Source organism: Typha angustifolia, chromosome 12 (genome assembly GCF_048772165.1).
Source record: "Typha angustifolia cultivar Huaian chromosome 12, ASM4877216v1, whole genome shotgun sequence".
NCBI classification, from domain to species: Eukaryota; Viridiplantae; Streptophyta; class Magnoliopsida; order Poales; family Typhaceae; genus Typha; species Typha angustifolia.
In genome coordinates, this window is record NC_133250.1 from 9,864,689 (window position 1) to 9,881,699 (window position 17,011).

General features: G+C 34.4%; 1 protein-coding gene across 2 annotated transcripts; it reads left to right on the forward strand.

Moving 5' to 3' along the window:
• Positions 1-1,545: 1,545 nt before the first annotated feature.
• On the forward strand, positions 1,546-16,143 carry LOC140771699 (uncharacterized). Of its 2 annotated transcripts, none has more exons than XM_073113311.1 (19): positions 1,546-1,917; positions 3,038-3,141; positions 4,651-4,737; positions 4,837-4,912; positions 5,034-5,108; positions 5,287-5,340; positions 5,978-6,037; positions 6,134-6,250; positions 9,320-9,414; positions 9,546-9,748; positions 10,403-10,500; positions 11,479-11,582; positions 11,670-11,835; positions 11,977-12,099; positions 12,669-12,751; positions 13,361-13,502; positions 14,449-14,478; positions 14,692-14,762; positions 14,856-16,143. In XM_073113311.1, the coding sequence occupies exons 1-19, from the start codon at positions 1,879-1,881 to the stop codon at positions 15,613-15,615; spliced, it is 2,487 nt and encodes an 828-aa protein (XP_072969412.1). In that variant the 5' UTR covers positions 1,546-1,878; the 3' UTR covers positions 15,616-16,143. The 2 variants fall into 2 exon arrangements, with proteins under 2 accessions (XP_072969412.1, XP_072969413.1); XM_073113312.1 differs by having other exon boundaries at positions 1,548-1,917; positions 14,859-16,143.
• The last annotated feature ends 868 nt before the right edge of the window (positions 16,144-17,011 follow it).

Genomic DNA, 17,011 nt, shown 5'->3' on the forward strand with positions numbered 1-17,011 from the left:
ACACAAAAATATTAAGAGTTTCAAAACAAAAATTTCTTACATGTCAAATACATATAAAATTAACAAAATTAATCTGTACAAATAACATATAACACATCATTACTAATAATATTAATATTCACTATTTAAAATAAGCAAACTAAAAGTTATAAATCAAATATGTTAATAAACAGATATCTAATGTCTATATCCGAATCAAAAAATTATATCAGACATGTATCCATATCCCAATTTTTTTAAAATAAATTTATTCAAATTAAGCTAGATAGCGGATCCGATCGGAATTAATGGAACTCAGTTAGTCATGATCTTTGGCTACTTTCTTTTTCCACTTTTTCTCAGCCAAACAAACGTGGAAAAATAAAGCCACCAAACCATCCATGTAAAGTGGAAGAAGAAAGAGGGGCAGATCCCAACTTATTCCCATCTCCTTCCTTTAAGCCTGTACTATAACCCCATCTCTTAGTGGTTGAAGCCTGGGACAGATGAAGAAAAATATATATAATTAACTCACATTTGGGTCTGCCAGAATTCAGACTCTCTGAATTTTTATATGTATTACTTAAAACTGCTTGACAAACAAACATTAACTAAAATAATTAAAATATAGTTTTTTTTTGTTTTATATCAATTAATTATGAAAGTTAATATATCTTTTTGTCTGCTAATTTCATCTTAATCTTTCTAGCTTGACATTTTGAAGGCTGTAAAACTTCAAAATGGAGATGATATATTATAATATTAAAATATAATTAAAATATCTAAATGGAAGGAAGTTGTTGTCACTTGTTATTATGTATATTATAATATTATTCTATCATATCAACGTTACGACATCACAGCAACATGATAATATTATTATTGCTATTATTATTATTCTATTTTAAGTTAAGAAGTTACAATAATGCAACATGATACATAGAAAGAAGCAAATAAAACTTTCAATACAATTCTCACGTTTAGCCTATAATAAATATTGCTTATATTAAAAATAAAGCTTCAAGTCTAAGGGCCTGGTAAATTCTTAGGAGCAAAGCGTTTATAATCAATCTACGAGTTTTATTAATCCAGTAGTTTAAAGCACGACTTTATGAATCCCTAAAATAGAAAGATTAACGATCACCCACCGAAAGAAACTAACGTCACAAATCTACTGCTAAAGAGACCGAAAATAAAAGAATAAATACAGACTTCCATAAAAAATGTACAATGTTTAGAGATTCGATCGAAGGAGTTAGCAAACAACAGAGTTGTACATATTAGGTAATTTATGTTATTTTATACTTGCTTTATTTCTTATAGAAAATAATTAAAAAAAAACATTACAGCATTAATATTGGTTTATTGTAAATATATCATTCTAATTATCAAAATTTCCAGAACAAATTGCAAATTAACCCTTGGATTTGCAGCTTATCATCCTTATAGAGATGTCAAATGGATCACCCATCAAACCATCATCAGCTCTCCACCCCATTCCCACTTCCCCAAATTTACGAATTAAAAAAAGAGGAACCAAATCTATCTTCTACGACTACAAGTCATGTATCCGAGCAAACCCAACCTTCTAAATACTCCTCCCCATGTATAGCAATAATTGATAAACTACCCCCAAAAGTTCCCCCCCTCCTCACGCTCCAATCCCGCGATCGAAGGGCTCGCTGTTCCCCTTCACTGCTCTCTCCACCCGATTCCTTCCTTCCTTCCTTCCTTCCAACCAAACCCTCCTCGATCGAATCCTCCGGCCTGCGTCTCGAATTCTAGGGCTTTGTTCAGGTCGGCGGTGTTCTTGTGGGGGCGCGCGGCGGGGGTTCGGGCGTTTGGAACCCTAGATCTGGAGGCGAAGGGATTGGGATCTCCCGATTGGGCTCCGTCAAGATGTTCTGGCGCATGACTGGATTGTCCGCGGCTTCGCCGGTGAGTTTTGCGATCCGACTTTGACGAGGTTTCCGTCCTTGCTTCCTTTGTTCTTCGCTTGATTCGCCGGTTGCTGGCATATCTTTGGTAGCTTCGTATATTCGATTAGATTCAGTTTTGGCACCTTACGGGATTCTTTGTCTGTGAAGGTGTACAATGCGGAGAACATTTTTTTTTTCCCTCTTCTATTTGGATTTACCGTACATTGCGGGTTGAGTTGGTAGCCGTTTTATTGATGAAGAATATGCATTAGGCAATTTTTAGCTGTTTTGGGGTATGCCTATGATAATTAAGCGCTTTTCCTTTTCTTTCCGTAGCCGATTTAAACACTAGGATAGAATGAAACTAATGGGAATAGCAGAACCGATAATAGTATTAAGCTATGTTGCCTTTTTATGAACAAATGGTGGTATTTGTTATTTGGGGCAAATGGAATAGCTTTTTGAGGTACTTTCATATTGCAAGTTTGCAACAGCATTTGTCATGTTTATCTTTGTAATTTTTGCCTAATCTGGAAATAGTTTCCCATTGTAGTTCTATATGTACTGCAGCAATTTTCATTTTAATCCATTTATTTTAGCGTACTTCCAGATATTAACTTATTCCTAGCACACTTATTCTGTTCCCTAGCAGTTCTCTTGTATACATATTTTCTCTTGGATTTATGACAAATTATCCTGTTATCCTCATTCCAGTTGTGGCATTACAAGTTTAGGTGGCTCCATATCTGCTAGGTTGCAACCAGTGCAATCAGTATGCTGACAGACTTTATATTTGTGGAATATCAGTAGAAGTACTCATTGACGTCTTTCTCATGCGAGAAAGCTTAAAACTTTATTTTGCTCTTCATATGAGCATGGGGATGTTAGAACTGCGGTTCTCAGTCATAGTAGTACTAGCTATTTTGGTATAAATTGCTGTTGTCATGATGTTTCTGCTCTTTATATTTCATTATATTGAGGCACTTTTTTCATTGGTATGGTTTACTTGCACTCTTTTACCGCCTGCCTTTATCTTGGATCACGTGCTCTATTTTTTATAAATACTTTTGGTCCAAGGTTTATAAGTCCATTGCATTGGAAGGAAACAATCTGACATTTTCAATTTGTTCTCTATACAGGTGGATACTATTTTAGACAAGGAAAACTTTAAGTTGGAAGAGCTTCTTGATGAGGACGAAATAATTCAAGAATGCAAAGCACTGAATACTCGTCTTATCAATTTGTAAAAATATATTTTTTTCACCTCGTCATTGAGATTCTGTTCTATTGCCACTCTAAGTTTATTTTAATAGTCTGACGTATTAAACTTTTCCTTTAGTAATGTGCCTTACTATGCAATTTGCAAAAAAGTTATCTGAAGATGAAAACAACATTAATAATGCATTTTTGTGAAGTTTTAGGATATAATAGTGGACAAATTGCTTAATCTTGAGTATGCAAATACCCTGAATGTTCAAATGGGTTGTACTCAATTTGTTTTTTCTTTCTTTCTTTTTTGCTTTTCTTCTATAGGGAAAACATGTTATCGCAGCAGGCCAAAGGGAAATAAGTATATCAAAATTGTCTTAAGTTTTTGAAAAATCTTTTACTTAAAAATCAACATAAGATTTGAAGGGCCTGATCAGTTCCATAAGGCATGATAGTGATTTTCTTTTCGAAAATTCTACCACTAGTCCAATATAGTTTGGCAATATACATATTTAATATTTAAGTTGACTGCAGAACTCAACAAAATTTACAATCACAAGTTCACAACTGATACTCATTAACCTCATGCTCTCGTCAGGCATTGTCTTATGAGGAGATCTGTTAGAGTAACAAGGAATCATGACGTACTGGCGGTCTTTGTGTGTGTATACCTTAATCTTGTATGTAATGGTTTCACTCAACTTTGATGACTTGGATTATAGGGCACTAGAACTGATAATTTATAGGATTTTGCACAGATTAGCCTTCCATTGGAGTTCCAAATAAGTAATTAGCATTACAATATGAAACTTCATGACTGTAAGATCCATCAATGTTTAATTTAGTCCTGGATTCAAATGGATTATAAGGTTGCTGCAGCATTAATAGGATTCTAGGGAAATAAGTATTCAAAGGTTGTGACATATGAAAATCACCCTTCCAAGAGACATAAGTGGGAAAGGTCATTCGATCAAAACATAAGAGTTGTGGTTCCTCAATTGTTGCTAGATGATGTTAGTTATAATATTGTGGATAAAGGATGTTTATTCTTCAATGGTTAGATGAAATCAATTGTTTTTATGATTATTTCAGGAAAACATTAGTTAGAACTGAAATGTTGAATATATCAATTCTAGACTTGTTACGTATTATAGATACACACTGAAAGAGTTAAAAAAGTAAGAGAAAACAGTAAATTAAGGAAAAAAAAAAACAGAACTTGAAAACAAATTCTATGAAGGAAGAAGCAGTTTCCCATCTTTTCTAGCAATTGTGAAGAAAAGATTTGGTCCAACTATTTGAATTTAGACAGTTGTATTCTTTTTCAAGAAAATCTTGTTGAATGGTTCTAAAGTTCACCAAAGAAGAGTCTTATTTTGAATAATTTCTGCAATTCTTGGTGTAAAGTGAAAAGTGATTTATAATGCTTGATTTGTGAAGTATTCAGTATATCTAAGAACTTTATACTGTTGAATTATGAAGAACATATGCTTATGATGAAATCAATTTGTTCCTTTCTTCATGTTTTTTGTATTATTTGTAGTTTGCGAGGTAGAGCTCAAGTGGAGCAATTACTCCACTATATTGTAGAAGAAGCTCCAGAGGATGCTGAAAAGAAGCGAACTTTTAAGTAAATCCTTGCTAATTGACATATATAACTGTTTCTTTTTGCAACTACTTACTGAATGATTTATTTCTTCAATTCTTTTGCCTGGAATTTGTCATACAGGTTTCCTTTTATGGCATGCGAGATATTTACCTGCGAGGTTGATATCATATTGAGAACTTTAGTAGAGGATGAAGAGGTAAGCAATTTGTTTTATGTTTTATCTTGAAAAATCATCTTCTAATGTTTTGATTTTGCTTTTGAAGATGAACAATTATATCCTCATATATGTGTTTCCTCTGTTTCTTCTTTCTGTGCAGCTGATGAATTTGCTTTTCTCCTTCCTGAAGCCAGAGAACCCTCATAGTACATTATTGGCAGGCTACTTTAGTAAGGTACTTTTATATCATTTCGCAGTTTTATTGTCTGTGGCTCTGTACTTCTTGACTTCTTGCGTCACTGGCTGTTGAGTTTATTACTCATGGAGTGATATTCTTTTAGATTTTCTTTTCTTCTCTATCAAAATCTTTATCTCCTAAGATACCTGATAACTTGTTTTCTTTATTTCTCTAGGTTGTAATATGTTTGATGCTGCGAAAGACAATCCCTCTAATGACTTATGTTCAGGTATATATTCTTTGATTTTGTGGGATAAAGTCATCTTTCTTATTTCAGTCCAGTTATTTAATTTTTTCCCCATCGATTGAAATTCAGTTACTTAATCATATAGTCTCACTTATCTGTAGATCTAAACTGGAATTCAACAGCCATACTTCATAGCACTCTTCAGTCTAAAACATGTTTGGAATGATTGCAAATTTGTGTTTATCATGCCTACAGTCTTTTGATGCAATATGAACCACCTTCTCAGATGTGCTCATTGAGTATTAACTATTAAGTACGTTTGAATAATCAAAGTTCACTAACTAGAGTTGTGTTCTACTTGAGAATGTTATTCGATTTTTGCCCCTGAACAACCTACTAGTTGAGTGAAAATAAATAAGAAGCTCTATCTCATCAACCTTGAAACATAAGTCTCTTGGAACTATGACTGTGTTGTCATATTAATAGTTTTGGGCAGTACCCTTATACTGAATTTTGATTACATCTGTGCCTCTCATATTACATCATTTGCAGGATTGCATTAACTGCTGAAAATTACTATTTTGTAAAGCTGTAAATATCTATGTTTACATGATGTGAACATTTTGTATGGATTTGTTATTTGCATTCATGATGACTTCCTGCATTCTTTCTCATCTAGGGTCATCCGGAGATAATCAGCCAACTTGTCGATCTCCTAGGGATCACTTCTATAATGGAGGTAAGCCATTTCTAGATGGCTTTTCTTATTTTTCATAGCATTCTTTAAGTGTAGATGAGTTAACTTCTTTACTTCTTTTATTCTCTTGTAAACCAGGTGCTAATTCGATTAATTGGTGCTGACGAAAGTATGTATTCCAATTATGCGGATACGATGCAATGGCTAGAAGATACTAATGTTCTTGAGATGATTGTGGATAAGTTTAGCTCATCGGTATGTGTTGATGGCAACATAATCTTTATTTTTGGTCTTGTAGTACTATTTCTTTTCATTTTCAAACAACATTATATTCTGTTTGACAGTCATCTTGATGAATTTGAGTTGAGAATGATACTTGAACCCTGCCACCATCTAAAGAAAAAGAAAATATAAAAGATAAAATACCATAAAAGATAAAATCATGAAAGATACAACTATTGCCAAGAAAAAAGAAACTTAATATTCAAAAACACCAATAACAATTTTCTAATAACCATGTCTTTGAAGACCACATGTCTATGGATTTTCTAATTATTAGGAGCAAAATATCAAGATTTAGGTTTTAATATTGTTTGCTCATCATTTGGTCCATTGTCAAATATAAAGACCTATGTTTTAAAGGTCCCAACAGTCATCCGGGCAGAAAAGGGAGTGTATATTTATGATGATTTTACTACTAAGGATCTTTGGATATCAAATATTTAATGGGACATAAATTTGTAGGTGGTGTAGATTTTATGGACTGGACATTAGGGAAATGATAAATTTATTATATGCTGCTTGCATATCCTGTTTTGGCTTGTAGTCAATAGGACACTTGTTTTTGTCTTAATTATCTATCCCATTTCGAGCATGGTAGATGTTGCCGTGTAAGCAATAATTGGTCCAATTGCACACATGAATCTATTCTCTTGAGGCGTTAATTTCTAAAATCACTTAGCCCTTGTTCACCTCAGGAATAATTTTTTTTTCTTATTTTAGATTATATCTTTTTATTTCAGAATAACAGCTGAACACCATAATTACCCTATTTTAGAATACAAATACTATTTACCAAAATTACATCTTATATCACACACTATTTCAATTACTACTTTATCCTTGATATTTATCTCATTAACTTATTTTATATCAAATTAAAGGGTATTCATGATAATTTCATAAAAACATAATTTTTTTTATCTTTTTCTCACATTATATCACATTAAAGGTAATTATATCCTTATTTTAGAATATAAGTAAACAAAGAATAATTATTTTTGAATAAAGACTTTATTTTAGGAATAATAAAGATGAATATCTATTCTAAAATTGACTTTATTTCTAAAGAAAACATGGCCTTATAAAAACATTTTCAGCACTTGGGCCATTGCTTGACATGGAATTTATCGCATATAGATCAAAAGTAAATAGTTGCCCCTAGTCATTATTGGGACTGTCTCATTGTATATTAACAAGTGGTAATTACATTGATGGAGAGGAATGAAATGCTCATATATGACTGCTGAAAGGAATAATATAGTTGAGGAGGATGATTGAAGCATGTAATAGTGGGCTGCAATGTCTAATCAAGTTATTAAGTAATATCATGCTTTAACTTGAATTGTTTTGCCTTGAGATGTTTAATATCTTCTTGTTGACGATCATAGCCTTGGCCCATATTAGTATATGATCAAGCTTGATAGCCACTGAACCTAGCATTATTAATGAAGTTAAATAACACTGATCTGGAGTCTTCAAAAGCAAACAAAAACAAACAGCTGGCCAGCTTGAACTATTCGTTGATAAAAGTAGAAGACAAAACTCTCCTCCTCTGTTGCCGTAATGTAGAAGTTACCATTGACTTTGTAATCTGCTTTTAACTATATGTCACTATGTCATTTATAGGTTTTTATCTACTCTTTCCCCCTTGTATTTGTCTCGATGTTTTTTAATTTTTTAATTTTTTACGTCAACTTTATCTTATTACCTATGATGTTTCTGATATTAAGATGGTGTTTTCGTGACTAGTACTTTTGCCATCTATCAAGGCACGACAAATTGGCCTTGATTGTTTCACTAGTATTTGTGAGACATATCTAACTCAATTGAGCTAAAGTGATTCTTTTCCTCATTAAAACAGTTTTAGGCAGACTAATAGTCTTATTATCTTGTGAGACTCACTTCTTTATCAGCATGCACGGGGATCTTGTGCATCCCGCCCATCCCATCCAAACTGGCTAAAGGTTTGTTCTTGTTTCTTTAAATAAAAAAAATATGTATAGGCTGCAACAAGGATGGTTATGTCACAGGCACGGCCCTTGCCGACCATCGGTGCAGCACTTGCCGGCCGTGCCGCAAGAGAGGGAGACTACTCACTTTCTCCTTTCGCTGCTCGCCGTTGATCTCCACGCTCGCCGATGATCTCACTGACGTCATTCGCCGCCGACCATGCCATTGCCACTATCCTCGTTGCTCCTAGCCAGAGGCGAGTGATACACCCATCGAGTGCCCTAGTTCGAGGAGGATGAAAAGGCCAGTGGGTCGGATCGAATCGATTACAACTTAAGTTATTAATTGACTGGATCCGACTCGTTGCCCCTTTCTTCCTCGGGCTAGGGCACCTGATGAGTGCGTTGTTTGCCTCTCACTCAGGGGTGACAAAGACAGTGGAGAGGTAAGGTCGATGGCGAGCGGCGAAACTGCTAGGAGGGGTGTCGTGCGGCACCACCCATGCCACATGCCAGTACGCTGCCGGCATGAAAAGTGCCGACTAGCACTCCACACGCCGGTCGGCATGGCCATCATTGGACTGTAGTGCACATAAAATTTATAGATCAAAGTGTACCAGGACCATTGGAACAATTTATCCTGCTGTTTTTGGCATGAGAATAAGTTGTACTCTCTTTCTTTACAATATACATATCCCTTGCTAATGCAGTCAGGAAAAAGTTATGCCGAACACTGAGTGACAAAAACAATCTCTAAGCAATCGCAGGTCATGCCTATTTGTGCCCATCTATATGCTAGAAGTGCAAAACAAGCACAAATTCCACCCTTTTCCAGATCTGTAGGTTGGGAGCTATTTTAGAGTACTTATTGACATGAATGCTCATACTTGATTGGTCTATCATCAATGTGGTATTTTATATACTGTATATCTTATGAGTTGTTTATCTATGACATCAGAAAGTATATTCAGCATAGGCTTAGTTAATTAAAGCATTTTGCTTGCGTGCATACTGAAAGTTTCAAATTTAGTGTTCTAATTTTGGGACCAGTGTGCCACTTCTCCATCTATTCATTTTGTACTTTACTTAACAGGATTCTCCTGAAGTGCATGCCAATGCTGCAGAAATTCTTTGTGCTGTAACTAGATATGCTCCCCCTGCTCTTGCCGCAAAGATTTGCAGTCCCTGGTATTTATCGAGAAATAGCTGTTCAATGTCTTCATTTGAATGATTTTTTTAATGCTTTTAGGCTTTAAATTTTTTATCTTTTAGGTTAATCAAATTGTTATACATGTTCCTCTTTGATTTATTCCATGCAGTTTTGTTGGGAGATTGTTTCGTCATGCACTTGAAGATTCAAGGCCTAAATCAGTATTGGTTCACTCATTGTCAGTATGCATATCATTGTTAGATCCTAAGAGACTAGTATCAGCTTCCTACCAGGCATTTCGAAGTCAACTAAGTCATGGAACACTGGTTACTGCTAGTCCAGAGACAGTTGATGGCATTCTGGAGAGCCTAGGTTGGTGGTCCTCCTTTAGTAGAATATTATGTTTATGAGTTTTTTTATATGAAAACTCTAGTTTATCACTTTATCTTAATGTAATGTGTATGACTGCCTGACTCAGTGTAGATGATCTACAAGGGAGCACCAGAAGTCCTACCTGCTTCATTGCTAAATACATGCTTCATAATTTTGATGAATTATAATTACAATTTCTTGTCCTTAAGATAATATCTTAATACACCAATATGATTTTAGTATCCTTTTTCTATGTTTATTCACATATGAATTGTACCTGAACCAATTTGGCACAAGAATTGTAGCCAATTACATTACTTATTGTCTCCATTACTGTTTATATTGGTGGTTGAGAAAATGGGAATCTAAATTTGGTTTATTTGATACCAGCAAGATTGGAGATCATCTACTACATGTTGTCCCTACTCCCTAATGGGTGATTTGCATTTTGACACCCATATCAGTGTCAGTGTGAGGGTTATGCTATGCCTATTGCAAAAGTGCACTTTCTTTAATCCTTGGAAACTGTCGCCAAAAGTTTAATTGAGCATCTTTCTGTAGACATCTGTAAATTTCTGAATTAAAGACTTCAATATCCACTTTTATCTGCCATAGCATGTGTCCTTACTTGAGAGTTGTGACATCATATTGCAGGTGACTTGCTGAAATTATTGGATGTTTCTTCCGATGAAAGTGTTTTGCCTACCACATATGGAAATTTACAGCCTCCGCTGGGAAAACATCGTTTGAAGGTATCATGTTATATAGGAACTCTGCCACTATTCCAGACATGATTTTTGAACAGATTACCATATAACACAATTCATTTGTTTCTTTTATGCTTGAAAGTTGGTTGTCAAATTTGTGATTTATTAACTTAAGATATTCTGCAAGTCTATCATTGAGGCAATGAAAATTATCATGTTAATCTTGATTCATTTTGGAATTCTAATCCCCTTGGTGGGCCAGTAGCACTGATACAGATCTTTAGGGTATTGACCTGCATAGAGTGGTGACTGGTGAGGAATGGAATTTTACTGGGTCAACTAATCTTATGGCAGTGGTGTGATGCTGAATTGCTGATGTCATTAATATCTCCGTGAGTGATGAGGAATTGAAAATACAGAATTACGGATATCCGGAAGGACCTCTATTAATAATATTCACTTCTGGATTGTATGGGGGCTGCATATTAGAAAGTAAGAGATAGATTAAGAATCCAACTAGCCAACATTGTATTAACTGGTTATTTGTTGAATGACATTTATGTAGTTAAATCATCTAGCAATGAAGTCCTGGTACCTTTTTTCTCTTACTATGCAGAGAAGTTGGAGGTTAGAAGAATCAGAGAACTGTTTCTTAGGAAGTGAGGAAATAGGTTCCTGTCTGTTTCACAGAGACCACTAATCTTGCATTTGTGAGCCTCCTTTACAGTAGATGAATGATAAGTTGACAAGCTTCAGAGAGATTCCTGAAGTCCCACAAGTTCCCATATGTAGCGCACATCGTTTTGATGCAGCATATTAGATCATAATGAATCTGATATGAATTTCAGGGATGTGGCTTGATGCCCCATGAACTTATTAGTCATAATAATCCCATGTTTGGTCTGTGTTTGTCTTGGTTTGTACACATATGAATATATGTATGTGTATTGTTTGTGGAGTAGTACTAGCAGTTTTGGTTTACTGCCCTTGCTTATTGTGGTTTAATTGGTTTTTATTTTACAGATTGTAGAGTTCATCTCCGTTTTGCTCTCAATTGGAAGTGAAACTGCTGAAACACAACTGATCCAACTTGGAGCAATAAGATGTGTCATAGATTTGTTTTTTGAGTATGTTGCATGTGTTTATTTTAGTATTTACTTCAACTCTATCCCACGAATTTTATAAAATTTTAGATTTAATTCATGATATTACAGGTATCCTTTCAACAACTTCTTGCATCACCATGTGGAGAACATTATTTATTCATGTTTAGAGAGTCGGCGGAGCCTGCTTATTGAGCATGTTCTTAATGAGTGTAAAATTGTTGACAAAATTCTTGAAGCAGAGAAGCAGTCTACCTTGTCAACTGATTTCACAAAAGTATAGAGACTCGACCTGATTCTTGCATTAATCACTTACTATTCTACCTCTTGTAGTCCTCCCACCCCTCTTTATTAGGTTATCTTGTCTTCTGCCTTCTCAGATTGGTGATACCATGCTTATTACAACTTCCTTTTGCAGCATACAGTTCCTTCAGAGGGAAAATCACCTCCAAAGATAGGGAATGTTGGTCACATGACACGCATAGCCAACAAGCTTATTCAGTTGGGAAATAATAGCAGCATAATCCAGACACACTTGCAGGTTAATCATTTGAATACGATATCTTAGCTTTGGGTATCTTGTATGATACTAGTTATGTGGAAAAGTAGATAGATAGAGCTAAGTTGTATTCTTTCTCATATTTTAAAAGTGCTTGTTTACAATTGGACATACACATTTTCTTTCTTATTTTTAAATTTAACTCCTGTCACAAATTGTGATGGTACTTAGATGGGGCTTGCGTAAATAATTTTTTACTTGTATTAATAATACTTCCTAAGACCAAACACTAATGTAGAACTCTTTCTAGTGACTTTCTTCCTTTACTGACTAAACTATGCCAACATCATACATCTTGATACGTGAAAGTAACTTTTAAAGAATTAAGGCCATCTCTCATATACAGAGAAACTTTGAAATGACTATGTTCATTATTCCTTGTGCTTATGGTTAATTTCTTTTACAACTCACTGCAAAGTTTACACATGCAGCTTCCATCAGAATTTTGAACAATGTGATTATTATGTGAAGATCACTAGTAGTAGGTGTGGTTGCGCCATTTCTTAATTGGAGGGGAAATCTTATATAGTTGGCTTGATCTTGATTGACAGCAAAATAGTGCATGGATCGATTGGCATCAAAATGTCCTGCTCAAACGCAATGCAATTGAAAATGTTCTGCAGTGGGTCTGTGGGTAAGGTTTCTTTGTATCTTGGCCATTTACTAAACTATGCATCGATTTTTTTTTTCTGCTCGATTGTTTGTTTGTTATTCTACCATATCAAACTATTATCTATTGGAACTTCAGATTTTTAAAATAAAGAATGATAAGAAGAATATCTTTGGTTTATTTATTCAGAGTATGTACCTCCAGCTTGTGAATAGGATTTAGATGACTATTCTTTCCTCCTGAAACTCCAGAATTCTTGACAGAAAAAAGAGTTTGTATAACTTTTACTTTTGATAGAAGTTAAATTCATGATTTTCTCGTCCTTCAAATAATTCGTTAAATTGGAAAAATATTCATCAGAAAACAGAAATTTCTACTTGCCTTTTTGTAATTGCTGATCATACTAGGTGCTTATATTAGATCACTATTGAAATGTAGAAACTGAAATACTAACCGGATTATGATATTAATATTGGCATCATGTGGATTAAATTGTGCTTTCTTCTTTGGGCATGACGTAGGAATTAGTTTATGATGCGTTCTTCACTTGTTTCTATTATTTGAGGTTACTGCATTTATATAAAATTTATCTGGTGTAGATAAACCTGTTTTCTTTTGTGTCGTTCATTGCAGACGTCCAATGTCACTGCAGGATAGAAATAGAGATAGCGATGATGAGGACTTTAGGGATAGGGATTACGATGTGGCCGCGCTTGCTAATAACTTGAGCCAGGCATTTCGATATGGGATATATAGTAATGATGATATTGATGAGGTGAGCATCAATTGTATTGTCTTGCTAGCGCTTGCTTCCGTGTATTTTTAAGAAAATTTGCATATAACATCCTGTTTTTTAATGAAATTGTGGTTTAAATCCTACTTTTTTACTATTTGCAAATCGATCCCTATAATTTAGCATATATGTACAGAAAATATTATGCCGTGAGATCAGTTAGTTAAACTTAACTAAATCTCTGAGTTAAATTAACTATATTAAGAAGATTACGAAAATACTTTTAACTAAGTCATACTAACATTTTAGTCATTTTAGAAATAAAATATATTTACTTAACAGAATATTCTCACCATGTTAGTTTAAATCTAACTTAGACTGTTTTATATAAATACTCGCTAAATCATAAGACTTGATTTACAAATAGTGAAAATATAGGGTGTAAATCATAATTACGTTATAAAGCAGGGTATTATATACAAATTTTCCTTATTTTTAACCCAAGATAACTTGACTCTGGGATTTTTAATGCAGTACCAATGACTAAAAATGCATGTTGTCTTGAAATTAAAATGTAGATTAACCTTACATTTACATGCACTATACAACAATCACTAAACTTCACAAAATGCTTGCTTGCGTCAATATATTTTACTGCAAAAGACATATGGGTTGTAATGTCTATTTTCGATTTCTTGTCTTATTACTTTCACTTTGTTAGAATCATCATTGTTGTTTGCTGTGGAGAATACAAAGATGAATTTTGAGTTTTGTATGTTTTATATTGGTAGCAGGACCTGTACATAGCAGCAGAGAAATCTTCTAGCTTCTTGTTTTAGGATTGCTTTTGATTATATCATGATGTTGCAGAGTGAATTTATTTCAGCCATCATCTTCATGTAGTGTATTATTAGATTAGGAACTGTTCTCATGATATTCAAATTCATTGGCTATTCAAAATATTAATTAGTTTCAATGATGTATGCAGGCTCAAGGATCACTTGAACGAGATGATGAGGTATGGTCGGATCGCTTCTTGTTTTGCTTGGTCGTAGCAAGAACCATTAGTAGCTATAGATTTTTCTGGGTGGAAATCCACTTTTGGCGTGTGCATATAGAAAACAAAAAAGAAAACTAGAGTGGTTGATTTTCTGTCCTAAAGATGTTTGAAAAATTAAAATTGTTCTTTCGACACTTCTCATCATTTTTTTTTTTTGACTAATGCTCACAGGATGTTTATTTCGATGATGAATCTGCTGAAGTTGTTATTTCTTCCCTGCGTTTGGGTGATGACCAGGAAAGGTAGTTCTTTTCTTGTAATAGCAACTTGATACATCACTGAATCTTCTCTAATTTTGCTACTGATTTCTAACTAAACAAGAATATGCTTTATAGCAGCTCTCTTTTTACAAACTCAAATTGGTTTGCATTTGAGGATGACAGAGCAGTTAATTCCATTGGCTCTCTTGCTTCACCATCTCCGAACTCAGATGAGATGTCACCAAATATAGATGAGACTGATGAAGTCATTGTTGGTGAAAACGATGATGTAACTGACACAGCAGCATCTTCTCGAGTGACTGACTTAGGGACTAGTCAAGTAGAAACTACAAGCATGGTTTTGGGGAATGGTCCCATAAAGAGTTCTGAAGATGATACGAGACAGTTGAGTACAGTTGTAGATGAGAAACCACCAGAGTTTGTTGAATGGAGGGAGACATCAGGTAACTTTCCTGAAAAGGGCCCAGATCCACATGTTTCAGATGCAGAGCCTGAACTGGAAAAAGGCAAGGATACCACGGATGAGGTTTCCTCTGATGCCAGCAAATGCTTGCCAGCATTAGGAGATGAAAATGATAGAGAAGCTGAAGATGTAGTGGCATCTCCTGAACCACAGAATGTGGTTGCTGAAAGTTTGCCAAATTCTGGCAGTGAACCACAAAATGTGGTTGCTGAAAGTGTGCCAAAGTCTGGCAGTGAACCACAGAATGTGGTTGCTGAAAGTTTGCCAAAGTCTAGCAGTGGTAGTCAATGTGCCAATTCAGAAGAACCTCCTGAATCCATAAATTGTAACAGTAGTTCAGAGTTGCCAACCAGTGAAGTTCCACTTGAGGATGCTCTCCATGAAAAGGTTGCTGCAGACACTGGTAAGTGAACAGACATGGGCAGCATGATTTCTTGACAGACTTTGCAGTGGATGGCGTTATCAGAATATATCTGCAGGTTGCTCGCGGTGACTGCAGAACCTTGTACATCTTGGAAGAAGGATTGCCTTATAAGGGCCAATGTATTATTTTGCCATCCACGGTTATTTAGCACTTGTACAAATGGGTGCACTCTCTAACCTCAGAACGTATTGGCAAGATCTCCTGGAGTTTTTCTTAATATGTTCGGTTCGAAATTTTTCTTAAATCAATTGGTGCCTATCTCATTTGGCTGGTTGTTCAGCAAGTCCCTGTAGTTTATCAGTTTTGTCTTAGTGCAGAAATGCCAGCTTGACAGCTCTTCTCGACTTTCTAAGTTAGGCTTTGTTCTCATCTTGTTCTACTCCACTGAATCCTTGCAAACTACAGTACACGCTCTTCATATTGATATTTTTTTAATCAATTAGAACTGTAATATGTCATTTTGAAGTATTTGTTTCCAGTTGACAAGTTCTATGGATGCTGATATTTTCATACTAGTGAGTGCTCTGATACTTAGGATTTTAATTCTGTTGCTATGAAAATATGATGATTATACTAAACAGTGATACGGCACAACCTCTATGTAAGAGGTCTCTCCGGAAGTGAATTTTGTTTTCGGTCTTGGTAACTTATGATTGCCTTTAATTAACCACAACAAATTCTTAGTTGACCTAGTTTTGTCTATATTTAAGAAGAGGCCCAGTTTTATCTTAGTCTTATTTCGATGTTGTTAATGAGAAATGAGTTCACTATAGTTCAATTAACTCAAGACAGAGGTTATAGGTTTAATTTTTTTTTCTTCCTAGATATTGAGATTGATATTTAAAATATTTTTTATTAGAGTATGACATATAAAGGTTGACTCAGTACTGAGAGATAAAAAGGACTATAAAAGAATGCTATTATTGCTTTAGCCTTTTAGCATTGCTGGAAAACTCGCTCCATAGAAATTAATAACAACTATATATCCTTGCAATCTCTAATCACCGGGTTAACAAAAATTCCAATCGCATCAGTAAATCTAACGGGCCGTTAAACAAACTCATCTTATCCTTTCTATCATTACTCTTTCGTTTTTTATTTAGCATTTTATAATAAAATTTTATTAAAAAAATATGTGTAGTTAATATTAAAGAAAAATAAACGTATTTAGTTTTAAGAGCTTAATTTTGTTGTTACTAAAATCAAAAAACTTTTCTCTGTAAATAACCCATCCGATTTTTTTTTTAATTCCTCTCCTGATTTGACTTTCATCTTTCAATTTGGAAATAAATTTTCCTCTTTTTTTTTTATTTTTAAATTTTTAAACCAAATCTAAAATTCAAATATAATCTACTTCTTTCACGTACCGATCCGTTTCCAACC

Coding starts and splice junctions, on each gene's coding strand:
- LOC140771699 (XM_073113311.1), top strand. CDS start 1,879: ATGTTCTGGCGCATGACTGGATTGTCCGCGGCTTCGCCG. Junction 5,109..5,286: donor TGGCAGGCTACTTTAGTAAG/GTACTTTTATAT, acceptor TTATTTCTCTAG/GTTGTAATATGTTTGATGCT. Junction 14,763..14,855: donor TTGGGTGATGACCAGGAAAG/GTAGTTCTTTTC, acceptor TATGCTTTATAG/CAGCTCTCTTTTTACAAACT.